Source organism: Pelophylax lessonae (genome assembly GCF_965119305.1).
Source record: "Pelophylax lessonae genome assembly, chromosome: 10".
NCBI lineage: Eukaryota > Metazoa > Chordata > Amphibia > Anura > Ranidae > Pelophylax > Pelophylax lessonae.
In genome coordinates this window covers 158155196-158182514 of record NC_138777.1, presented here as the reverse complement: position 1 = coordinate 158182514, position 27319 = coordinate 158155196, and the positions used below count along the sequence as shown (strand labels likewise).

Here is a 27319-nt window from a genome sequence, read left to right as displayed (position 1 = left end):
TCATCCATCTACCTTATAAAGGTAGGGGGGATTGTGATTTTAAACAAAAGATATTATGAAAAAAAATGCAAAGATACTCTTAGCAGATGATACCTATAGGATACATCAAAATAATCTGACATTTGAAAATTATTAAAAATGGGAACAGGGAAGATATTTTAGCCAAAAAAGAGGCTACGCCCCTAAAATACCTACAGTATAATATGTTCCAAAGATCCATAAAAAGAAAAAAATTCCCTCCGGGGAGACCTATCTTGTAAGTGGGATTGTCAGGACCTGGGCCCAAACCTGGGATCGCTACTGTGTTTGGCATTGATTCTTCTTGCTGAGCTATCTGGGATGCTGGACAGCTCCCTGCCTGATCTATTGGACAATCCTTCCCGGATCTATTGGACAACCCTGCCTCATGTCTTGATTGCTATTGAACCTTGAACTCCTTGCCCCTCCCCTGAACTTCCTATATAAGCCTTGCCTCTGCACTTCCTGTTGCCAGATTATTGTGATCTGATCCGGAATTCTACTTCTATTGCTGTTTGGAAAACTACTTTGGCTTGTGACCCTGACAACGAAACTCTCCTCCTGCATCGACCTTGGCTTGTGACCCCAACTACGAAACTCTCTCCTGCACCGAACTTGGCATGTGACCCCAACACGGATTATTGTTCTAGTAATTCAGACTGTCCTATCTCTTGCAGTCCTGAGAACTGAGCTTGCCTGACATTGTCGGCCATTGGTCTCCACTCATTACAGGTATTCTCCTAACAGGGATGGATTCCCTTTTTTCTAGGTTAGGGGAATATGTGGATGTTTATTTACAAAAACTAGTAATAACTAAACTAGTAATAACTAACCCTTATTTCCTGAAATATTAAAGAATTAATCATACTGTTAAAAGAAATAGCAAAAGAAGCAAAAAGATGGTCTAGATGGAGTTAGATGGGCACTGGAAGGTAAATCGGGGCTAAAAGTGGATCAAATAAACGTCATAATGGAAGGACTAGAACTGGTCACGTGAAGCAACTATTTTTGATATAACATTAAGTTTTATTTCCAAACGAAGGGAGTTGCAATCAGTGGCGGCTGGTGTTCCATGGGCCGGGGGGGGGGGGTAGTTGGACATTGGACTGCACCATACCCCTCTCAGACCACACTGGCCCGCACACCATACCCCCCTGTCGCCATTTCACTGGCTCACTCACCGTGAACATGTGGGGGAAGGCAGCGGCGGCGGGTTCTCCTCAGTCTCCTGCGTCTCCTCCCTCCTCCTCCTCCTTGGCCAATGGCATGGCTTCTCCTTTCAGCCAATCAGTAAACAGGTCCCAGGACCTGCTTCCTGATTGGCCAGGATGAGGATTCATTCGCTATTGTTACACAACTGGCTCTAATCACGTGCTTTAAAAAAAAAAAAAACCCCCATTGAAATCCATGCGTCCGGCACTCTGTATGTAGATTAGGGGGCCAAACACATGGATAGGCCGCCCCTGGTTGCAGTGGGAGCCAAGCATGCTCCCAGTGTAGCATATTTGTTCATGGCAGGAGGGAGGAGGAGGAGCTCTATGGAAAATCATGACCCAAACTAAGATTTTACAAAGCTATACTAATTATATCAGAGCCATCTGGGAGGAATGCCCAGGATCATTGGAAGAATTTTTAAGATACATCAATAATAACAAATATGAAATCACATTTTGAAGAGTGTGGGTTTATGATAAGGTCAATTTTCTAGATCTGGTTATGTTTAAGATCACAGGAAGGATATATATGAAAACATATATTTTAGAAACACAACTTTATACATACTTGCCATCACTATACTAGCTGCTATCACTTGAATTGGATTGCAAATAAACCAAAAGGTCAAATTGTTAGAAGTAAGAGGAATTGTGACCTATATGAGGATTTTGAGGAAAAACCAAACATCCTTTATAGTAAAGTTTGAGAAAAAAAAAGGATACAAAAAAAGCTAGTTTAGAGGTCATAAAAAGGGAAGTGAAAGGAAAAAATAGAGAACTATTGTTAAAGAAGGGACAAAAAAAATCAAGAACAACCAAGAGGTTGTATTGAGTCCCTGTTGAATGGTTCACAATAAAAGAAGAAACAGTCAAAATAAATAGAAGTCAGCACTTAATGAGAAAGGAAGCAGCTAGCAAAGAGGTCATTATTAAAAATTCTTTCAGGTAAGTAGGTGTAAAGGGGATATTCTCCACACATTTTTTGCAAATACAGGTAAAAAAAAATATGGAAATGTTTTATTAATTGGTTGAACATTTAAATGTATTTATGAATTGATATATATTGTTTATACATATGATTTATTTAATCATGGTTTGATATATTTTATTTAAGTAATATGGTTTCGCACAATATGTGATTTCTAGGTGCTGTACTGTACACCTTTTTACCAAAGTAGAAGTAGAACCCATTTATGAAGAACTTAACCACTTTAGTACCAGTCACGTAACCTCTACGTCATCAGACTTTGCGGGGTTATACCGGGATGATGCCTCTAGCTAGAGGCATCATCCCGGTACCGTTGTTTGAAGCCGACGGTCGGCTTTCCGTCGGTAACGATCGATGCGGCTCGGGAGCCGCTCGATCGTTACCCGGGGGGGCGGGATGGGACGTCCCCCCCCTCCCGCCGCCTTCCGCGGCTTTGCTCGGGGCTACCGTCCCACCGGGAGCCCCGAGCACCCAGCCGGCACGTCCGCCGGCTGGATGGAGTCCCGATGAATGCCGGAAACGGCATCGATCGGGTCTCCGATGACGTAACCCGGAGGCGGCGTCCATGACGTCACGTCCGGGTTACTGTGCTGCAAAAGGCGGCAGATTTGAAAAACGGCTGTATGCAAAAATGCCGTTTTCGGCGTTTTGCATACAGGGAAGTGTAGTGGAGGGGTCTAGGGTCTTTTAGACCCTCGATCCCTCCATAAAGAGTACCTGTCACGACATATTGCTGTCACCAGGGATGTTTACATTGCTTGTGACAGCAATAAAAGTGATCAGATTTTTTTTTTTTTTAAAAACCTGTAATAAAGTTTAAAAAAAAAGAAAAAATAAATAGGAAAAAAAAAAAAAAAAAATTTAGCCGTCCCCGTCACCGTTAGCTCGCGCACAAAAAAAAACGTATACGCAAGTCGAGCCGCAAATGAAATCGCTGTTCAAACCACACATGTGAGGTATCGCCGCGATCGCCAGAGCGTGGGCAATAATTAAAAAAAAAGAGCTACACTCTAACTCTAAACTGGTAACCGTTAAATAAATTTAAAGCGTCGCAGATTGAGATCTCTATTGACCGTAGTTTGTCGCCATCCCACGGGGGGGCGCAATTTTAAACCGTAACATGTTTGGTATCTATTTACTCGGCGTGACATCATCTTTCACAATATACAAAAAAAATGGGCTAACTTTACTGTTTAGTATTTTTTAAATGCAGTGAAATGTGATTTTTCAAATTTTTTCCAAAAAAATGGCGTTTTAAAGACCGCTGCGCAAATACCGCGTGACAAAAAATTTTGCAATGACCGACATTTTATTCTCCAGAGTCTTTGCTAAAAAAATATATGTAATGTTTGGGGGTTCTAAGTAGTTTTCTAGGAAAAAATACTGGTTTTAACTTGTGAACAAAAAGTGTCCGAAATAGGGCTGGGGCTAAAGTGGTTAAACAGAACCCCTCTATGAGCACCAGGAAAACATATGATACGTTAAGACCTTGGATTGCGAGCATAGTTTGTTTCAGAAACGTGCTTGTAATCCTAAACACTCATATATCAAAGCTAATTTTCCCATAAGAAAATGAATTATACAACCACAAAAAACAAAGTTTTAATAGGGAATGCATTAAGCAGAATCCAGCAGGAGCTACAGAATATAAAAGAAAAGTGTAGCAATATGGTTACATTTATTGAAGGTACAACATTTAGCAACTCACATGGTTGATGATTAAAACAGGTAAGTATGCAGGCATCCGGGGGGAAAAGCTGTCCACATAGACCGTCCGCTTCACTGCCATTGACGTCATCCATTCCACACTGCGCTCTCTGAGCACTTCAAGCCTCGCTTTCAGATTGCTCTACTGTAGGGTAGTCTTCCTGGTCACGATTGCAGACTGACAGTGGTGAGAGCCAGCGGTGCAGAGGATGTTCTATGTGGACAGCTTTACCCCGGGTGCTTGCATACTTTGATGTGCCTGTTTTAATCATCAACCATGTGAGTTGCTAAATGTTGTACCTTTTATCAAATGTAACCATATTGCTACACTTAAAAGCGCCTAAAAGAAGTTAAATATTAACCCTTTGCTAGTTAAACTTTTGTTCATAACATTGTTGTTCCTCCCTGTGACATTGACAGCCCCTCTCACTGAAGTAGCTGAAGAACTGAAGTCATATCAAATCGTTACAAATCTTACAGAAGTAGTGGTTGAAGTTGGGCTTTAAATCGCACTACTTTAAATCATACCAGGTGTGACCACAGGCTTCTACTCATTTGCTATTAGTATTGCAAGACATCGCTCAATTATAAAGTTAAAATTTATAAAAACATTTTGCTTGTCTTGTAAACACTCACAGACCAAGTTACTCCAAGGTTTTACTGTATTAAACAATTTATATCATGTAACAGTACTCATGTCATATACATAATGGAGCACCCATGTGGACTTCACTATGTGGGCAGAACCACTAGAAAATTGTCTGTTCGAATTGGTGAACACATCAATAACATAAAGAGAAGGGTCAGGAAACACAGTGGGGTGGATTTACTAAAGGCAAACATTGCAAGTGCAGGTGCTCTACATCTTAGTAAATGAGGGAAACTCTGCTGACTTTCATCATCCAATCATGTGCAAGCAAAAATGCTGTTTTTTTTCCCTTCATTTAATTGGGCATTATTTGTAAAGTGAAGCCTTACCTCATTTACTAAGCTCTGGAGCAACTGCACTTACAGAGTAAATCAACCATAGTGTCTATACCCCTTAAGGATTTCCATAGCAGGAATCCTACAAGGTTGTTTTTTATGGAATAGCTAGGGTTAAAAAACATTGGAGAGGCTCAGATTTGAAAAAAAAAAAATTTTTTTCCAAAAATGAAAATATGAATCTATGAATTGAAAGCTTTGCATCCTATAGGTTTAAATTATAGATACAATATTGATTTCAATTGTTACATCACACATTTTTTATTTTTGTTAAATAATTTGTATTCTTCTTGAGGAAATATGTTTACTCGTTAATAATGAAATAGGGTAATTGGGGTTAAAAAAAACATACAAACAGTATGAATTGTATAAACTTTGGTATACAGTCAGTTAGTGTAGCCATTTTTAGAAGTCATAGTTTTTATTGGGTAGGGTATGAAATAGTTAACACGAGAATAACTAGCAGTGCTGAGACCTAGTGCCTATGCCACTCATGATGACATCTAGAGGACGAAATGTGTTGGTTGGCTTTAGGCACGTGCAGTTTCAGTGGAGTTTATATCTGATACATGATTACACCTATGATCCATAGATTCCAGTTGTACATCAACTAATGTAAGTGCATATAGTGATTTGTTTTTAATCAATACATGATTTTATGCAATGTTTTCTGCCTCTTTATCACATATTGAATATCATGATGTATATCCAAATTAAGTTATTTTAGTGTGTCAACTTAATTTTATGCAGAGATTAGACGTTCCTCTTCTGGATTAGGATCCATAGCCGTAATTGATGACTGAAATAAAAAAAACAAATTTTGGTAATTATTTTGTATTCTTCTTAACATAGGGAAATAGTTTTACTCATTAATAATTAAATAGTGTGGTTGGGGTTTAAAAATGTACAAGTAGAAATGTACAATACAGTTTGTTATAGGCCAATCAGTGCTAATGAGCAGGTGGAGACTGAGCTTCTTGCACATATAGAAAGGGCTGCAAGGGCTGGGACAGTGATAATAATGGGGGATTTTACCTACCTGGAAATTGACTGGAATAATTGAACTGCAGGAACAGTGAAAGGAAAAAAAAAAAAAACGTATAAACCTATTACACGTCATTTTTATGGTCCAGTTCATAGAGGCCCAGACAAGGAAAAATGCTCTGCTTGACCTGGTAATCTCAAACCATGAGATTATTACTAATGTTCATACAAAAGGAACATCTGGGTAGCAGTGATCATTTAATTTAATGTTAGCTATAAGCAACAAATACATACTGAAAAGATAAAAACACTTAACTTTAAGGGAGAAATTTTTCCAAGGACGAGGGCTGCTCTCCAAGTCTTAGACTGGAAGGGAATTGTGGCATCAATGAACACAGAACAGAAATAGGAATTCTTCAAAAAGGCTGTATGTGAACACACTGCAAAGTATATTCCCATGGGCAACAAGTTTAAAAGGCTAAAAATAAATATGGCTAATGGCCAAAGACAAAAAAGCTATAAATAATAGGAATAGAGCTTAAAAAATGTAAAAATGAAGGAACACTATCATTGCGGAAATGTTACCAAGAATATAACAGAATATGTAAAAAGGAAATCAAGGAAGTAAAAATTCAAATCGACCAAACAGATTGCAAAAGATAGTAGGACAAACCCCCAAAAATTCTTCAAAAAAAAAAAAAAAAAAAAAAATATATATATATATATATATATATATACACACGCAGTGCCTTGCGAAAGTATTCGGCCCCCTTGAACTTTTCGACCTTTTGCCACATTTCAGGCTTCAAACATAAAGATATAAAACTGTAATTTTTTGTGAAGAATCAACAACAAGTGGGACACAATCATGAAGTGGAACGAAATTTATTGGATATTTCAAACTTTGTTAACAAATAAAAAACTGGAAAATTGGGCGTGCAAAATTATTCAGCCCCTTTACTTTCAGTGCAGCAAACTCTCTCCAGAAGTTCAGTGAGGATCTCTGAATGATCCAATGTTGACCTAAATGACTAATGATGATAAATAGAATCCACCTGTGTGTAATCAAGTCTCCGTATAAATGCACCTGCACTGTGACAGTCTCAGAGGTCCGTTTAAAGCGAAGAGAGCATCATGAAGAACAAGGAACACACCAGGCAGGTCCGAGATACTGTTGTGGAGAAGTTTAAAGCCGGATTTGGATACAAAAAGATTTCCCAAGCTTTAAACATCCCAAGGAGCACTGTGCAAGCAATAATATTGAAATGGAAGGAGTATCAGACCACTGCAAATCTACGAAGACCTGGCCGTCCCTCTAAACTTTCAGCTCATACAAGGAGAAGACTGATCAGAGATGCAGCCAAGAGGCCCATGATCACTCTGGATGAACTGCAGAGATCTACAGCTGAGGTGGGAGACTCTGTCCATAGGACAACAATCAGTCGTATACTGCTCAAATCTGGCCTTTATGGAAGAGTGGCAAGAAGAAAGCCATTTCTTAAAGATATCCATAAAAAGTGTAGTTTAAAGTTTGCCACAATCCACCTGGGAGACACCCCAAACATGTCGAAGAAGGTGCTCTGGTCAGATGAAACCAAAATCAAACTTTTTGGCAACAATGCAAAATGTTATGTTTGGCGTAAAAGCAACACAGCTCATCACCCTGAACACACCATCCCCACTGTCAAACATGGTGGTGGCAGCATCATGGTTTGGGCCTGCTTTTCTTCAGCAGGGACAGGGAAGATGGTTAAAATTGATGGGAAGATGGATGGAGCCAAATACAGGACCATTCTGAAAGAAAACCTGATAGAATCTGCAAAAGACCTGAGACTGGGACGGAGATTTGTCTTCCAACAAGACAATGATCCAAAACATAAACTAAAATCTACAATGGAATGGTTCACAAATAAACATATCCAGGTGTTAGAATGGCCAAGTCAAAGTCCAGACCTGAATCCAATCGAGAATCTGTGGAAAGAACTGAAAACTGCTGTTCACAAACGCTCTCCATCCAACCTCACTGAGCTTGAGCTGTTTTGCAAGGTGGAATGGGCAAAAATTTCAGTCTCTCGATGTGCAAAACTGATAGAGACATACCCCAAGAGACTTACAGCTGTAATCGCAGCAAAAGGTGGCGCTACAAAGTATTAACTTAAGGGGGCTGAATAATTTTGCACGCCCAATTTTTCAGTTTTTTATTTATTAACAAAGTTTGAAATATCCAATAAATGTCGTTCCACTTCATGATTGTGTCCCACTTGTTGATTCTTCACAAAAAATTACAGTTTTATATCTCTATGTTTGAAGCCTGAAATGTGGCAAAAGGTCGAAAAGTTCAAGGGGCCCGAATACTTTCGCAAGGCACTATATATATATATATATATATATATATATATATATATATATATATATAATTAAAAAGGACAGGTCTGAGCATGTAGGCCCTTTACAAAATAATCTGGAGTGGGTGACTGGGGACAAAGTGAAGGCAAATGTATTAAATACTTTCTTCAGTTCTGTGTATACAAACAAACATGGGGGAGCTACTGTCCATAATGGGGATGATATTGACACAGCTCCAAGTGATCCACAATGGCTCACAATGGCGTCACGTATGGGCCACAATGGCTTAGAATTGAAAATTAACCCCTTCCCTGCCAGTGTCATTTTTACAGTAACAGTGCATATTTATAGCACTGATTACTATAGAAATGTCACCGGTACCCCCAAAAGTGTCAAAAATGTCAGTCAAGGGTCCAATCTGTCCGCCGCAAGGTCGCAGTACCGCAAAAAAAATCGCAGATCGCCGCCATTACGCGTTAAAAAAAACCACCAAAAATGACAGAAATCTTTCCCTTAGTTAGTAAACGCAATAACTTTTGCGCAAACCAATCAAAATACGCTTATTGTGATTTTTTTTACCAAACATAGGTAGCAGAAAACAAATTGGCCAAAAATTTAAAAAAATTTAGATTTTTACATTTTTTTGGGGGGGAATTTCATATAAAAAAATGTTAAAAATATTGTTATTTTTTCAAAATAAACGCTCTTTTTTTGTTTATAGCGCAAAAAGTAAAAATCGCTCAGGTGATCAAATACCACCAAAAGAAAGCTCTGTTTGTGGGAAAAAAAGGACGTAAATTTCGTTTGGGTACAGCGTCGCACGACAGCGCAATTGTCAGTTAAATTCGCACAGTGCCGAATCGCAAAAAGGGGCCCTGGACGTAAGACAGCAAAATCCTCCGGTGGTAAAGGGGTTAATATATTTATAAATGATATAGGGTCTGAGATTAAAAGTGCCATTTCCGTCTTTGCAGATGACATCAAGCTGTGCAGTGGCATAACGTCCTCACAGGATGTCTCCAATTTACAAGCTGACCTGAATGCACTGTTTAAGTAGGCAACAATTGTGGTAAATGAGGTTAAAGTTTAAAAATGTAAAGTTATGCACTTGGGGGCTAAGAATATGAATGCATCATACATGCTAGGGGGAGTACAACTAGGGGAATCAATGGTGGAGCAGGATCTGGGTGTTCTGGTAGATTATAAGCTTAAAATGGTTCTAAAAGCAGGTTTTTTATCTTAATGTATTCTATGCATTAAAATAAAAAACCTTCTGTGTACAGCAGCCCCCTCAGCCCCCAAATACTTACCTGAGCCCCATCCCAATCCAGCAATGTTGCACGATAGACTCGGCTGTCTTGGACACTCCCTTCTGAAGACACACAACAGCAGGTGCCATTGGCTCCCGCTGCTGTCAAAGTCAGTGAGCCAATGAGGAAAGAGGGGGGGGGGGGGCGCTGATCCATGGCTCCTTGTCTGAATGGACACTCAGAGCAGAACCTCGGCTCCAGTGCCCCCATAGCAAGCTGCTTGCTGTTGGGGCACTCAGCAGGAGGGAGGGACCAGGGGCGCCGGCAAAGAACCCCAGAGGAGAAGGATCTGGGCCGCTCTGTGCAGAACAACTGCATAAAGGAGATAAATATAACACGTTTGTTATTTTTAAGCAAAAAAAAAAAAAAAGCAAGACTTTAGTATTACTTTAATAATGACATGCAAGCGCATCTAAACATGGTAACTTGCGTTTTTAAGCGTTTCTTTTATAGGTGTTTCCAATAGGGATACATTTCTGGCTAAACACGCATAAACATGGCATGTAAACGTGGCAAAACAGACATTTTTAACCGTCGATTACTAGCTGTCAAGTTCCAGCACAGAGATTTTCAAATGTCCAGTGTACATGAAGCCTCAATCACCAAATATGGAAAGGCTTCTTTACAGAAAGAGCTGTGAAAATGTGGAATAGAGTAGACTCCTTCAAGAGCTGGTTCTGTCTAGCTCAGTAGATTGCTCTCAAAAAGGCCTTGATTCTTAATGTACAAAATATAACTGGATATTATCATTTATAGTTTAAATTGAATATCCAATTGCCTCTGGGGGATCAGGAAGGATTTTTTCCCCCTGCTGGAGCAAATTGGATCATGCTTTTCTGTTTTTTTTTTTTTTGCCTTCCTCTGGATCAGCTGTGGGTAGGGGACTGTGTATGTAGGATCATAACAATGTTTCTTTTTCCCTTTATTGGTTTAACAAGATAGACTTGTGTCTTTTTGTCAACCAGACTAACTATGTAACTATGACAGACACAAAAACCTATTTTGAATCTATCTAGAAAATAACCCACAGTGATGCATATTAAATAACTGTTTCAGAAATCAGTTTTAGTGAAAATATATTAATGGGCATTGTGATTACAGTGACTGATTAGAGTGATGTGTCCATTTTTCCTGCCCTGTAGGGAGCAGTCATCAAAATACCAGACAATGTTAGGTGCGTTTTGTACTCTCCCACTCAGCAGCTGCCTCTTCTTAGCCTCAACTGCCAGGCCCTGGGGGCAACCAAGTACCAGTACCGTCAGTATGCCTACTTGCCTTAGAGTTGAAAAAAATTCTGCAATACTTATCTCTGCTCCAATGATCCGACACCCATGATGTCTCTCACCGGCATCTTCTCTTGACTTCTACTGGGTGCCGGTATTCAGCCATCTTAATTGGGCAGTGTGGGATAACATAAGGATGCACTGGAGTTCAGTCATCCCAGCAGACAGGCACCATGCCAGAATGTACACTGAGCTGCACATTCATAGTTCAGTGTACATTTTAAAGAAAGCTTTATTTTATTGCAGAAGAGACATTGCATGTACCTTCTGCCATAAAGAGTCTGCTAAATTAAATTTTTTTAAAAGAAGACCTCAGTTCCACTTTAAAGTAGAGATCGACCGATTATCGGCAACACTGGTATATATGCACTTTTCCTGATATATCTGTATCGGCCTTTGGATTCACCGATATTTGCGATATTTTCGTGACGTCATTGCGTATGTTGCACGCACACGTTCTGCCTTTTAACACTGCCTCCCACGCCTGCGCGGCCCATACGTGATGCCATTTCACTGCACACGTTCTCTGCATTAAGACCGCCTCACACAGACTCGTGTTACAGCCAGCTTCAGTCCGGTCCGGTCACGGTGCTAGCCATCCATCCACCCACAGGCCCTGACCTCAGCCACCCACCACAGGTTGCCAGCCGCCAGTCATCCAACCCACAACAGAACAGGGTGCCAGCAGGCCAGCATCCAGCCACCCACTCCACAACAGGGTTCCAGCGAGCAAAGCAGCCACCCAGATGACACCAAACCAGCCACCCGCCACCATGACCAGTGACCACACAGTGTTCCAGCAAGCCAGCTACCCACAACAGGCCAGGGTGAGTGAGTGACACCAAGCCAGCCACCCAAACAACACGGTGACCCCCAAGCCAGCCACCCACCACAGTGTTCCAGCAAGCCAGCCACCCACCACAGTGTTCCAGCCACCCACCAACCACAGTGTTCCAGCAACCAAGCCACCCACAACAGGGGGACACCAAGCCAGCCAGCCAGCCACCACAGTGTTCCTGCAAGCCAGCCACCATAACAAGGTGACCCCAAGCCAGCCAGCCACCCACCACAGACTGTTCCTGCAAGCCAGCCACCCAGAACAGGGTGACACCAAGCCAGCCACCCATAACAGGGTGACACCAAGCCAGCCAGCCACCCACTACAGAGTGTTCCTGCAAGCCAGCCATCCACAACAGGGTGATACCAAGCCACCCACACTGCCAGGCGTCAGCCACTGGCACCAACCCACGCTGCCAGGCATCAGCCACCAACCCACAACAGGGTGCCAGCAAGCAACCCACACACTGCCAGGCATCAGCCACCAAACCACAACAGGGTGCCAGCAAGCAAACCCACACTGCCAAGCGTCAGCCATCAACCCAGAACAGGGTGCCAGCAAGCAACCCCCACTGCCAGGCATCAGCCACTAACCCACAACAGGGTGCCAGCAAGCAACCAACACTGCCAGGCATCAGCCATCAACCCACAACAGGGTGCCAGCTGAGCAACCCACACTGCCAGGTGTCAGCCACCAACCCACAACAGGGTGCCAGCAACTACCCACACTGCCAGGCGTCAGCCACCAACCCACAACAGGGTGGAAGCAAGCAACCCACACTGCCAGGCATCAGCCACCAACCCACAACAGGGTGCCAGCAACCACCCACACTGCCAGGCATCAGCCACCAACCCATAACAGGGTGCCAGCAACCACCCACACTGCCAGGCATCAGCCACCAACCCACAACAGGGTGCCAGCAAGCAACCCACACTGCCAGGCATCAGCCACCAATCCACAACAGGTTGCCAGCAAGCAACCCACACTGCCAGGCGTAAGCCACCAACCCACAAAAGGGTGCCAGCAACCACCCACACTGCCAGGCATCAGCCACCAACCCACAAAAGGGTGCCAGCAAGCAACCCACACTGCCAGGCGTCAGCCACCAACCCACAACAGGGTGCCAGCAACCACCCACACTGCCAGGCGTCAGCCACCAACCCAGAACAGGGTGCCAGCAAGCAACCCACACTGCGAGGCGTCAGCCATCAACCCACAACAGGGTGCCAGCAAGCAACCCAAACTGCCAGGCGTCAGCCACCAACCCACAACAGGGTGCCAGTCTTTTTTGTGTCTTTCAAATTGAAATGGAGATGGATGAGGAGAGAAAAAGTAAAAGTGTGGTCTGGGACTATTTCTCGTCTCAACCTTCTCCAGGAAAAGCAACAGTGTGCAACACATATATAAGCATGTGATCAGTAACTGCAAAAAAACAAAAATACGTCAAATCTTTGAGCCCATCTAAGAGTTCATCATATTGAATTGTATCATGCAGCACAGAAAAAACAAAATGAATATCAATGTGATTTTGATTCAATACCTCCTCCACTATCCCAGGCAACAATAACATATATGTTTGTGAAAAAAAAACAGATGTCACTGTCTAGATTCAAATGGAAGATTCCCAACTGCTGGACAGAGTAATCACAGAGATGATTGTTACTGATAACCAGCCATTTACAATGGTGTCCGACTCAGGATTTCAGCAGTTGATGTCCATACTTGAGCCAAGGTACACACTGAAGAGTGAGAAGTATTATCCAACCGTAATGCTGGCAAAGCTTCATCAAAAGGTGGTTGACAAAGTAAAGGCTATGCTGCAACCAGAGAATGCTGGCAACTCACTCTCATTCACGACGTACTGCTGGTTACAAACAGAGTCAGAGTCTCTAATCATTCTTACATGCCACTTCATTGACAGCAGATGGACAAAAAGGCAATTGGTGTTGAATACAAAAGTGATGCAAGGATCCCACACTGAGTACAGTAGAGAAATGTTTCTAGGCATGCTTGAAGAATGGGGAATCAACAAAGACCGAGTGATGCTTGTAATACATCAACGAACAGAAGAGAATCTTCTTCATTGTGGTCGAATTTATCAGGACATGTTCAGTGTTTTATTGAGGCCTCATGCGGAGGATTCAATTTCTTCTGAATCTGCAACTATGAGCCTGGATGATGAACTTCAGTAATTGACAGAAGAAATCATCCTCTTCAGTGGTGGAGAGGAAATGAGGCACGCTACAAAAGACTTGCTTGCCATGCTAGAAGATGCCTCTCTCTTTCTGTTCCTCTGTCCTCCACTTCTCCTGAGCATGTTTATGAAGTGGCAGCATTGTACGAACAAAACAGAAGACCTTTAACAGGTGATCATAGATATGCTGAAATGTTCTGCTTTCTGCATTATAATATTGTTCTACTTAACTGGGAGTATTGAAAAGAGTAGTGTCCACTCAAATCCACTGTGTAGTTGTTGCCTACCTTTTTTTCCAGCACTGACTGCAGTAAATCATTGCTTGCTACAGCAGTCCCCTGACTCCAGTCCAACTCCAATCCACTGTCTTGCTGTAGTCTAGCTTTTTTCTAGCAGTTTTGCACTGACTGCAGTAAATCATTGCTTGCTGCAGTAGTCCCCTGACTCCAGTCCAACTCCAATCCACTGTCTAGTTGTTGCCCAGCTTTTTCTAGCAGTTTTGCACTGACTGCTGTAGTTGCAGTGAGTGCCCTACTGCAGAGGTAGTCCACTGACTCCAGTCCAACCCACTGTGTAGCTGTTGCCTCACTTTTTTTTTCTAGCAGTTTAGCACTGACTGCAGTAGTTGCAGTGAGTGCCCTACTGCAGAAGTAGTCCACTGAGTGACTCCAATCCACTGTCTAGCTGTTGCCTAGCTTTTTTTCTAGCGGTTTTGCTGCTGTAGTTGCAGTGAGTGTGTCAGGGAATCCCTGTGAGACATCTGGCGCATGGATATGCGCATGCGCAGGCTATCTCCAGAGGAATGGCTAATTGGCGTTCTCACACACAAGGGAGTGCGCGAACGCGAATGTGCACGTGAGCACGCACAACAGCTCTTGGCGCCAGACAGGCTATTTAAAGAAAGCTCATTCCCATTTCCTTTGCTGACTGATCTTCAGCTGTACCCTGTGTCCTGATTGTTCCTGTATGCTTTCCCCGTTGCTGACCTGGCATGTTCTGGACATGACCTTGGATTCTGCTTCTACCTACCTCTCTGCTAAACTTTGGCTCTGCACATGAATTAGTACCCCGCTGCCAGCCTGTTGAGGACCCCGGCTATTCCTGAAACTCTGACCCTGTCTCTGACCCTGGCCCTCAGAACTACCCGAGTGCTTCCCTGGCTGTCTGCTGCACCTTTCTCATACATTGCTGCACATTCCAGTTTCCGGAGTCCGGACAAGCTTCCTATCCTGAACCATCAACACCCACTGGCACTCGTGTCCCTCCTGTCCCTTGACACCCTCTGTCTCACCTTTCAGTGGGGTCTGGGCGGGAGATATAAGAGAGGCCGACCTCATCAATTCAGTCTCCTTTCAGGTACGTGACAGTATCAGTCAGCCAGCTATGGAGTCTGAAAGGGAGGTCTCTCCACTGTAGGACGTTTGCCGATTGATCTCTGCACTATCCTACATTGTGCAAAGCCTGCAAAGAAAATTGGATCACATAAAAGATCAATTATCGGCCCGCAAGAATGACTTGTCACTGCGGAGTTCTCCTGCCGTCATACAGACAGAGTCCAGCACATCCTGTGGGGCGATTTTCCCCCCCGGAACCTCGGGTTCCCATCCCTGAACGTTTTTCTGGAGATCGAAGGAAATTTCAGACTTTTCGTAACTCCTGTGAACTGTACTTCTCCCTGTTGCCCTGAACCTTCTCTTCACAAGATACTAAGGTGGGGTTCATCATCTCGCTCCTTCAGGATGAGCCTCAATCCTGGGCTTTTCACCTTTGGGAACAACATGATCCAGCTCTGACAACCATGGATTCTTTTTTCTCTGCCATGTCTCAGCTATACGCAGACCCCTTTTGTCATAAGACTGCTGAATCAAGGCTTAGCAAGTTACAGCAAGGCCTAAGGCCTGTGGAGGACTATGTGACTGATTTCCGTTTATGGAGTGCCGATACTCTGTGGAACCATTCAGGCCTCCATTATCAGTTCCGTCTTGGTTTATCTGATGTTCTGAAGGATGAACTTGCCAGGGTGGGGGTGCCAACGGCATTAGAGGATCTGGTGGATCTCGTCATTTTTTTTTTAAATTTGACAATTTTTATTGATTTTAATACATATACCAAACAAACTGACATGAACAAAAGGAAAATTAGGACACAGAGATGCCAACACATATTAAATCATTATGATATCGGCTCCCAGTTACCCAAAAAAAAAAAAAGTAAGTGGGGGGAAAGCATGCCTCTAAGGCATTCTCCCATATCGTTAAATAAACCACCAATAGTCACACCCCAATCTAATAAGTGTATATCTGTGTAAAAGAAGAAAGAAAGAAACACTGATATGCATACGTGCCCCCCGCTGAATATTTTCCTACTCCCGTAACGGAGTAGAAAAATTACCCAATAAGCACTCACACAAAAAAAAAAAACCCGTGAAGAAGGGGCGTGTGCCCCTACTGACTCATGAAAACATTGCAGACTGTGAGTTAACATAGAAAAATTGTGTATCGCCTAATCCTCCACAATCCATTCCCCCGGAGGGGAGGCATTAGAAAGAAAAAAAAAAAAAAAACCCCTGTGAGGAAGAAAGGGCATGTGCCCCTAGTGAACTCTTATAAACAATGCAAACTGTGAGTCAATATGAAAGAATTGTGAATAATCTGATCCTCCGCATTCCATTCCCTCCACAGATAAAAAAAAAAAAAGGGAAAAAAGAGGGAGAGAAGGAAATACTAAAAGATGGAGAGAGAAAAAAGGAGGAAAGGAGGAGGGGAGGGGGGGGGGAAGGGAGGAGTCCGGGGTGCGATTCTTATATTATCGCCGCGCCATTAAAGTGCACCCATGGTAACCATCTAGCTCTGGTTTCTTCCTCTGTATTTTTTTTACTTTAGAGTACCATAATTCCATGGTGGGCGGCTGGGTTTGTCTCCACAAAACAGGTATACACGCCTTTGCAGCATTCAAAAGCCTAAGTGTCAATGATTTTCTGTATCTTTTTAAAGAGCTTTTTGTAAGATGAAGTAGACATAGAGCAGGGTCCCCCTGTATCTCTACTGCGGTTAGCTGTTTAATAACTAAAGCAATTTTTGTCCAAAATACCTCTAGAAGAGGACATGACCAGAAAATATGCAGCATGGTCCCTACCTCCGATCCACAACGCCAACAACTTTCCGGAATATTCTCATCCATTTTATGCAGCACCTCCGGGACTCTATACCACCTAGTGAGTATTTTATATCCCGTTTCCTGAGTTTTACTGTCCATTGAGGATTTATGAACTGTAGACAAAATCTTGTTTACCTGACCTGGAGTCAGAGAAACTGCCAATTCACGCTCCCATTGACGTATAAATGGCAACTGTTGGCCTTCTTGTTCTTCTGATAGCCATGTATAGAATAAGGATATCAAATGTTTAGGTGGAGTATTTGAAATACATATCTTTTCAAAGGGGGTTAAATTATGTGGAGCGTACTTTGCTGACATGTCTTAAGAAAATGTCTCAGTTGATATGCTGAAATAGTCAAGGTCAATGTCTATGTTATTATTTCCTCCTGGGTAGGAATAAGGCCTCTCTGCCACACATCATATATGCGTGTCTTACCGATCCATGTCAGGCGTCAGATTTTCACATTCATACATCCTGGGGGAAATTCCGGATTGCCCAAATATGGGTATCAACGGGGAGGGGGCTGGCGCTATTTTGAAATGCTGTTGAATATGTCGGGTTTCTCTTAGTGTCGTCTCTATAGTGGGGTGAGAAAGAATCTTATCCGTGGGAGAGTAAATTGACCACGGTGCTGGGGGGGTCAACTGTCCCACCTCACCGACTTCCAACCCAACCCAACCCAACGTTTATTGGCCATATTACAGTTCCAATCCACCACCCGTGTTAAATGAATGGCCCTGTAATACCAGAATACATCCGGTAGCCCTATCCCCCCCTGTGATTTTGTCAAAGATAAGGTCTGGAATCGAATCCGAGGAGTCCTAAGGGCTCAAATAAAAGAGCGGAACATTGCCTTCATCTGATGAAAGAAAGCAAGGGGGACTGTTATTGGGAGATTTTGCATTACATACAGGATCCTGGGCAATATATTCATTTTAAGTGCGTTACACCTGCCAAACCAGGTTAAAGTTAATTGCTGCCATGCCCTCAAATCAGTTTTAGCCTTACCTAATAAAGGAATACAATTTTTCCTATATGTATCTAGCAGATCCGCTGTAATTTGAATCCCCAAGTATTTTAATGAGCCCTCAACCCAATGAAACGGGAAGGATGTACGCAATTGAAGCTCCTCCTGAAATGGCATAGCAATGCCCATCGCAGCTGACTTTGTTAAGTTAATCTTATAGTTGGCAAGTGTTCCATATATTCTGAGTGCCTCTAAAATATTTGGGAGTGTCACAGTGGGATTGGTGACGAAGAACACTAGGTCGTCCGCAAACGTGGCGACCCTGTGCTGTTCGCCACCGACCCATAGCCCAGTAATATCTGGTGATCTTCGAATTGAACACAGCAGGGGCTCAAGTGTTAAAATAAAAATAAGTGGCGATAATGGACACCCCTGCCTAGTCCCGTTCGATATCGAGAAATAATCTGATCTCCACTCATTAGCGCGTACTGCTGCTGAAGGATTAGCATAAAGTGATAGAATATATGTCAGCATCTGCGGACCTAGTCCAATATATGACAGGTGGCCTCGATAAAGTTCCAGGCCACCCTGTCAAAAGCTTTTTCCGCATCCGTTGAAAGCAACACCATCTTATTATGGAATTCATGTGCCGCATAAATGATGTCTAAAACCCGGGTCGTATTATCCCTTGCCTCGCGTGATGGTACAGAACCCACCTGGTCAAAATGTATCAGGTGGGGGATATAAGGCAAGAGGCGATTTGCAAGTATTTTTGCCATGAATTTTGTGTCACAGTTCAGGAGTGAAATGGGGCGGTAGCTGCCACATAGTAGAGGGTCTTTCCCCTCCTTAAGTATGAGGGTAATATATGCCCTTAGTGAGTCTGTGGGCAGTGCCGACCCATCATGAACTGAGTTCATATGCCTCAGAAGAGGTTGTATCAAGTATGCCTTGAAGTGCTGATAATAAGGCAGTGTAAAACCGTCTGGTCCAGGTGCTTTGTGTGTTTTGGACTGTGCTATTGCTGCCACCAACTCATTCTCTGTAATCTCACCTTCCATGGCTGATGATTGTTCCACTGATAATGCAGGCATTCCAGAATCTCGGAGACAACACTCTATCTGTTCTAGATTTTTTTCCGATCCAATTTTCCTCCCTCTAAAGTCTGTAAATTATATAGGGAGTAGTAGAATGCGCAAAACTCGCCCGTAAACGCTGACGCGGTGTGAACATCACCCCCCACCCACCTTCTTTATGCGGGAGATATGTGTTTGTTTCCTTGGGCCCCTAAGCGCCCTTGCCAACATCACCCCCGGTTTATTAGCAAATTCAAAAAAATATCTTTTTGACCATATCAATTTCCTATTTATTTTTTGGAAGAGAAGGTCAATTAGCTCCTCTCTGATACGTGTGAGAGGGGCCAGATGTTCAATAGCCAATGATCTTTTGTGTTGTTTACTGAGATCTGCTATTTGGGAAAGCAACTCGTTTCCTTTTTTATTCTGCGTTTTTTTCCGTTGAGATGCCAGTCGCATTATAACCCCCCGCACCACACATTTGTGAGCTTCCCAGATTATTGAAGGGGATAAGGTATCATCCTTGTTTTCCAAAAAATAATTTCCTAATGCCTCCTCTATTTTCACCCTAATCTCTGGAAGTTGTAATAAAGACTCATTCAGACGCCACGAAGAAGGTCTAGGGGGCATAGAGTACCAATCCATGCATACATGTGACGGCGCATGGTCTGACATGAAGAAATCATCAATATTGGATGAAAGAACTAGAGGTAAACCCGACTGAGGAATCAGGATGCGATCAATTCGGGTGTAAGCGTTGTGGATCGGATAATAGTAGGTAAAGTCCCGTTCATTTGGGTGCATTAGCCGCCAAGGGTCTACCAAATTTAAAATCAAAAGTTCGCGCTGTAGGCGTCGTAACCGTGCATATGAGATACAGAAAGACTTCTTTTGAGGTATCTATAAGCGGTTCCGGGACAAAGTTAAAGTCCCCCCCCACTACTAAGTGACCTTCCCTGAATCCCAAGACAACAGGTGTTAATTGCTGTAGGAATGTCAGGTGGTCTGAATTGGGTAGATAGACATTTACTAGTGTTAGTTCTGTGTGGCCAATACTCCCCTTCACTAGCAAATATCTTCCCATAGGATCTGCCAATGTCTCCTTTAATGTCCACTTAATCGCCTTGGAAATGAGGATACTGACCCCCTTAGATCTGGCAATGGGGGAGGGGGCATGATATACCCAAGGGAAATCTTTGTTACATAGTTTAGGTAAGAAATCTTTCCTAAAATATGTTTCCTGTAGGAATGCTATTTGAGTATGACAACGTTTTAAGTCCTGCAACAGGCGTGTACGCTTCTGAGGAGTAGACAAACCTCTAACATTGAGTGTGGATATCTTACATCCGAAATTTGTGCGTCTTCAAAAGCTTGGTGTTTTAAATGCCCCCTTTACCTCCTCCCCTCCCCCACCCCTCCCAGGCCCAGTCAAGGCCATAGATACAAGCAGGACACAAGGAGGGAGAAAGAAAGAGAAGGAAGAAGGAAAGGAGAAAAAAAAAAAGGGGAAAAATCACAAGGGAAAAGAAAACCCCCCAATTTTACATATACTCCTCGCCCTCAGCCCAACCCTCAAATGTACACTCAAACTAAAATCAGGAAAATTTCGCGCGACACTTGATAAAGGAGTGCGCATGCCCGACAGCGGCATGTTGCGCATGCTCTGAAACATGTAGTGAAGCCCGGATACGCCCACACAGCCCACACTGCCCGTGACGTCAGACGCTGCTGGCCGCAGCCACAGCTCTCTGCAGTTCCTCCGCCGATCCGACCCGGAAGTCGCCTGAGTCTACCCCCGGACCTCTCCCGGATGATCGGACCGCACCAGATCCAGAGCAGGCACCCAGCTACCTGACTACACCACGGAGAGCACCACAATGAATGTTCAGATGTGAGTCACCATACCTTGCTTGTCCTAATAAAACTTTTTTAATTGCACTCAAGTGGCACTTCTTCCCCCTTCTTTTATGTTGAACTTGCATCTTCAGCAGAGGGATGGATTATATTTCCACAAGGAACACATTTTTATTCCAGAACAATTGAGGGTTACCATTCTTAAGAAGTGTCATGACCATCTTCTCGCTGGACACTTTGGTATCCACAAGACCTCTGACTTGGTCTCCTGTTCCTTTTGGTGGCCAGATTTGTTAAAGGACTGTAAAGACTATGTCATATCCTGCCCTGTGTGTCTCAGAAACAAATCTGATCGGGCCAAAACTTGGGGCCTATTGGAATCCCTTCCCGTACCTGAAAGACCGTGTGTCAGGTCACCTGTGGCCAGGTGACAACTGCACCCTGTTGGAGGCAGGGGCGCAGCACAAGGTAGTGAACCCAATAGCAGACTGCTGCGGATGGACCGGAACGTGAGCCCAAGATTCCCCAGGGCGCGGAGTCTAAGACCCAGCAGGTGTTCACCAGAGCCTCTAGTGGTGAGGATGGACTTGGCTGCAGCTGGGCCCAGGTCGCGGCCCCTGGGGTCCCCCAGGTCACGCTCCGTAAGGAATGAAGGGAAGCAGCCACTCAGGACACACTGAATGGTGATGGGTAAGCCTAGGTCGGGGTAACAGGCAGACAAGGGTAGTCAAGGGACAGGCCAAAGGTCAGGGTAACAGGCAAACAGGAATAGTCAGAGACAAGCCAAAGTCGGTACACAGAAGAGTAGTTCAAGCACACGGCAAACAGGAAACTAACACTGTTGAACAGCAAAGCAGACCCGCAGTGCACTGGTTAATATAGACTTCCTGTGATGACCTGGGCGGGGCAGGAACAGGAAGTAGAGGTGATAAAAAGGAAACAGAAATGCAGTCTGACCTCTAATACAGACATGATGGGACAGGTAAGCTCGCCAAACTATTGCAAGTGCATGACACCGTGGAGTATGATTTCTATGGATTTCATTGTGGAACTTCCTCCATCTGATGGTTTCACCACTATCTTTGTCATAGTTGATCATCTATTAAAGATGGCACACTTTATACCTTTGAAAGGAACCCCCCTATGCAACCAAAACTGCTTCCACATTTATCAAAGAAGTGGTGAGGCTACATGGCATCCCAGCTAGCATTGTCTCTGATCGTGGGGTGCAGTTCACCTCCAAGTTCTGGAGGGCCTTGTGTGAAGCACTAAACATTGAACTTTGTTTGTCTTCTGCCTACCACCCACAAACGAATGGACAGACCAAGAAAACAAACCAAACTCTTGAACAATATTTGAGGTGCTTCTCATCCTTCTCACAAGACAACTGGGTGTTACTCCTACCTTTAGCGGAATTTGCATACAATAACTCCATCCATTCTGCCACCAAGCAGTCGCTTTTCTTTGCCAAATATGGATATCACCCCTCCTTCCTACCTGAGGAACCTATGGAATCTGCTGTACCAGCTGTACAAGAAAGACTAAACTTTCTCAATGCTAACAGTCAGCTCTTGCGAGAAACCATCTTGAAGGCACAGGCTGGTAATAAAAAGTTTTTTGATAAAAAAAAGAAGAGGCAACTTGAATTTAAAACCAGGAGATTTAAGGTCTGGCTATCTATGGCTAACCTAAGATTGAAGTGTCCCTCAAAGAAGCTCGGCTCAAGGTACCTAGGTCCATTTTCAATTAGGAGAAGAATCAATTCTGTGGCATTTGAATCAATCTTACCAAGTAATCTGAAAATCCATCCCGTGTTTCACGTTTCTTTCCTGAAACCAACAGTTCCCAACCCCTTCCCAGATCGAGGTTCTGAAGCTCCTGCTCCACTTTTGATTGAAGGTAATGAGGAATATGAAGTAGAGGCTATCCTGGACTGTAGAAGAAGAGGAGGTCGGACACAGTTTCTTATTAAATGGAAGGGCTATGGTCCAGAGGATAATTCCTGAGAACCTGCTTCTAATGTCCATGCTCCTCGGTTGATATAAGCCAACCTTCTACTTCACCCTGAAAGCGGTCCCTATTGGGCATCCGGAGGCTGCCCCTAAGGGGGGGGGCAATGTCAGGGAATCCCTGTGAGACATCTGGCACATGGATATGCGCATGCGCAGGCTATTTCCAGAGGAATGGCTAATTGGCGTTCTCACGCACACGGGAGTGCGCAAATGCGAATGCGCACGTTAGCACGCGCAGCAGCTCTTGGCGCCAGATGGGCTATTTAAAGGGAGCTCATTCCCATTTCCTTTGCTGACTGATCTTCAGCTGTACCCTGTGTCCTGATTGTTCCTGTATACTTTCCCCGTTGCTGACCTGGCGTGTTCTGGACTTGACCTTGGATTCTGCTTCTACCTGTCTGTTAAACGTAACCCGGCTCCGTCCCTGACTTTGGCTCTGCACATGAATTGGTACCCCGCTGCCTGCCTTTTGATGACCCTGGCTATTCCTGAAACTCTGACCCTGGCCCTCAGAGCTACCCGAGTGCTTCCCTGGCTGTCTGCTGCACCTGTCTCATACATTGCTGCATGTTCCAGTTTCCGGAGTCCGGACAAGCTGCCTATCCTGAACTATCAACACCCACTGGCACTCGTGTCCCTCCTGTCCCTTGACACCCTCTGTCTCACCTTCAGTTGGGTCTGGGCGGGAGATATAAGAGAGGCCGACCTGATCAATTCAGTCTCCTTTCAGGTACGTGACAGTGTGCCTTACTGCAGAGGTAGTCCTCCACTGACTCCAGTAAAATGATCCACTGTGACATGTGTAGCTGTTTCCTTGCTCTTTTTCTAGCAGTTCTGCACTGAATGCAGTAGTTGCAGTGAGTGCCCTACTGCAGAGGTAGTCTTCTGACTCCAGTCCAATCTACTGTCTAGCTGTTGCCTAGCTTTTTTTTTTAGCAGTTTTGCACTGACTGCTGTAGTTGCAGTGAGTATCCTACTGCAGAGGTAGTCCATTGACTCCAGTCCAATCCACTGTCTAGCTGTTGCCTAGCTTTTTTATAGCAGTTTTGCACTGACTGCTGTAGTTGCAGTGAGTGCCTTACTGCAGTGGTAGTCCTCCACTGACTCCAATCCAATGATCCACTGTGACATGTTTGTCGGCAACGAGCAAACGATATCTGTCGATCACTACTTTAAAGCATTAGTAAACTAGTTTTTTCCACTTGTATCTACAGATAAGCCTATAATATACCTATAATGTACCTGAAGGTACAGTGAATATCTCCTAAATGTGCACTGTTTAGGGGATATTTACATCAGCTCATCATGCACATGTGCAATATGCTCTGCATTTAGGGCACACTGAGTGAGCTGTCAATGCAGAGAGGCTGTGTTGTGATTGTGACTCCTGTGCGCATGTGCAGGAGTCACATCATCATGGCTCGGCCATTCACATGGCCAGAGAACACAAACTTGGCATGAAGATCAGGCTTAGATGGAAGTGCCTGCAGTGGTGACAGCATGCCGCTGCAGTACATACCAGCACATTATGGCATTAACCAGCCTTTACTACTGCTAATAAAGGATACTATAGATGAAGCTACACTTGCCATCAATAGTTTCTGACCCATGGTACTGGAACAAGCATTACAGTCAGTTCAAATTTCCTTTTGTTTCTGTTTCAGCCACCTTTTAAAGCAGTAGTAAACTCTTTATTAAAAAAAAAAAAAAAATGACAGACTTATGAAAGACTTTAACCACTTCTGGACCATATGGTTTTACCCCCCTTAATGACCAGGCAATTTTTTGTGATTCGGAAATGCTTTACTTTAACCTCCCTGGCAGTAATCCCGAGTGTGGCTCGGAGTTAATTTTCAGTACCAAAAGCGGTAACCCTGAGCCACACTCAGGATTACCCTGTAGTGATTACTTACCTTGTCCCTGCGATCCCCCAATGTCCTCCCACTCTGTCCTCCGGCCGATGCCGGCATTAGTCTTCCAGGTTCCCTTCCCTGCGAGTGCCGCGATGCAGGAGGTCGGAACCCGGCGGGAATTTAAAAAAAAAAATAAACAAAAACACACAAACACATTGTAATACATTGTAATCTGTCATGATTACATTACTGTGTAAAAACCATTTAACCTCAGTTTTGTCCCTAGTGATTTGTCCAGTGCCCTGCCTGCACTTTTACTGTTCTTTCTGCCTGGAAACTTGAGAATGTCCATGGCGTCCATAAAGCATTCCTTTAGGTCAAAAGCGGTTTCAGACCAGCTAGAAAACAGCGATAGTGAATTGGAATTACTTGAATAATTTAGCAATAGTGATTAGTGGGGAAATTTGTCATCGGACACTGAAAGTGACGACATTGATGATTCGCACTGAGCTCAGTGATGTGCGAACTTGGTGCTCTATTGACTACGGTACAGAACAGGCAGTGCCCCCAAGATTCCCATTTACTGGAGCACCTGGCATGAAAGTAGACATTGAACATGACAACACCTTGGCATACTTACAATTATTTCTGACCGATGACCGTTACAACCTATACAACCGGTACAAAGAGCAACAATTAGCTACTCTGCATCGGAAGTTTTCAAGAAGCAGAAAGCTGGAACCAGTGACCAGAGAGGACATTTGGAAATTCTGTGCCTAATAATACTTCAGGGAGTGGTGAGGAAACCCCTGCTGAAGTGGTATTGGACAACTAATACATTACTTGCTACTCCATTCTTTGGCATGGTCTTGTAAGAGTACAGATTTTCTCCGATCATGAAATATTTACACTTCGAAAACAACAACGAATCTGATGAAACTACTCATCCTGCACTAAAATTAAAGAAAATTTTTTAAGTATCTCAAATGATTCTAAAGAATTTCCAACGGAGCTATGTGCCAGAAAGAGATATCAGCATAGATGAAAGTCTAATGGCCTACAAGGAAAAGTTTAGCTGGGTACAATACATTGCATCAAAGAGGGCACCATTTGGCGTAAAATCCTACATGCTATGCGAATCGTCAACTGGTTACATTTGAAATTCAGTCAAGAGTCAGTGGACAGGTGTCAGAAAAGGGAATGCTAGAGAGTATACTGAAGATAATGAAGTTCACACAGTCTATTGCTGGAGAGAGAGATCAAGGAGACCTAACCCTTTCCATACATGTGGCAGTATGGTTTAAGCAGTGTGATTGCTTCCACAAGCAACCTGGTGAGGCCAAGTGAGAGTTGTCCTTATCCAATAGTTCCAGTTGGAGTATCCCATTATTCCCTTCTCCCATCCAAGTGTAGCACCCTACAGGTTGGTGCTAGGTAAAATATAGTGGGCTTTGTCTGCCTAACAGCAGAGCCATGATTTATTTTTGTCAGGTAAGTTGTCATGGCTTCCAGGTGTGTCTGCTGAGAGGGGAGTCTCCCCACTGGCTCTGTGAGAGTCTTCTCATAGGGCAGTGGAGGAAATCCAACCAGGGACACATTCAGGCTTGTAGCTACTCCAGAAGGCAGATTTTGCGGCAGAGGATTCTGGGAGTGGGTATAAGTTTGAGGGGAGTGTATAACTCCTGGTCTTTGGTGGGAAGCAGAGTCCCAGGAGGGAGAGTATGACTGTCTCTCCTTCTGTCAGAGGAAGCGGATGTCTCTGGGTGCTGCCTGAGAATCCAGAGGGTGCTGAGTTGAGCTGAAGGGGATCCGGTGTGCCAAGAACCAGCGGAGAGAGAGAGAGGGGTCCAGTCCCAGGAAAGCCTACACAGGTCGTGAGTACTGTGGATTGCCCCTGGGGGGCTGCCTAGTGTTAGAGGGGACCACTCCGGAGAAGGTTCTAGGATCCAAGTGTCAGCTAGCTGTAAAGGGGGTGCCTAGTCAGAGGACCTTGAAGTTAGAGGGGGTACCTAGTCAGAGGACCCTGAAGGGTTAAAGGGGGCACCTGCAGTTTGGGCCCTAAAGAGTCACTGCACAGTGTGGAGTGTACCAGTTGAGAGTTACAGCAGCACAGGAATTTAGGAGGAGCTACCTCAAGCCAGCGCAGGGCTGTAGGGAGCTATTCAGTGACTTTTGAGCAATGCAGTGTCAGGAGTCAAGTATTCTACAGTCCTGGATCTTCGTAATTAAAGTCGAGGTTCCAGCACAGTTTTCAGCGTTACAGTGTATTCAAGTGTCAGGAAGCGTTGGCTAGTGTCGGCTGGCGTCAAGACAGCGCTAATAGGCATTCCTTGCCAAAAGAGTCCCAAAGTGTACCTAGTTGAGCCAGAGGAGTATCCCACTCATTCCCTTCTCCCGTCCCCTAAATACAATAAAAAAAAACAAACCAAAGATGCCGGAATTGTCATTGTCTCAGTGCTCAAACCTGGGGTCGCAGCTCACATGGGCTGGAGAGGTAACCGGTAACAATGGTAGACCCACCTAAGGCTCAATGC

The 27319-nt window shown here is 44.0% G+C and overlaps 2 protein-coding genes across 2 annotated transcripts in view; one reads left to right on the top strand and one right to left on the bottom strand.

Annotated features, from left to right (window-relative positions):
- LOC309565999 (uncharacterized protein) overlaps positions 1 to 27319 on the top strand; it is a gene marked incomplete at both ends in the record, with an annotated part of 492320 nt that overhangs the window by 394025 nt on the left and 70976 nt on the right. The window lies entirely within an intron of this gene.
- LOC309565781 (transmembrane protein 272-like) overlaps positions 5637 to 27319 on the bottom strand; it is a 150700-nt gene continuing 129017 nt past the window's right edge. The window contains exon 5 of the mRNA XM_082270772.1: positions 5637 to 5710. Within this exon, the coding sequence (XP_082126898.1) occupies positions 5654 to 5710 (57 nt within the window). The 3' untranslated portion in view covers positions 5637 to 5653. The remainder of the gene's footprint in view (positions 5711 to 27319) is intronic.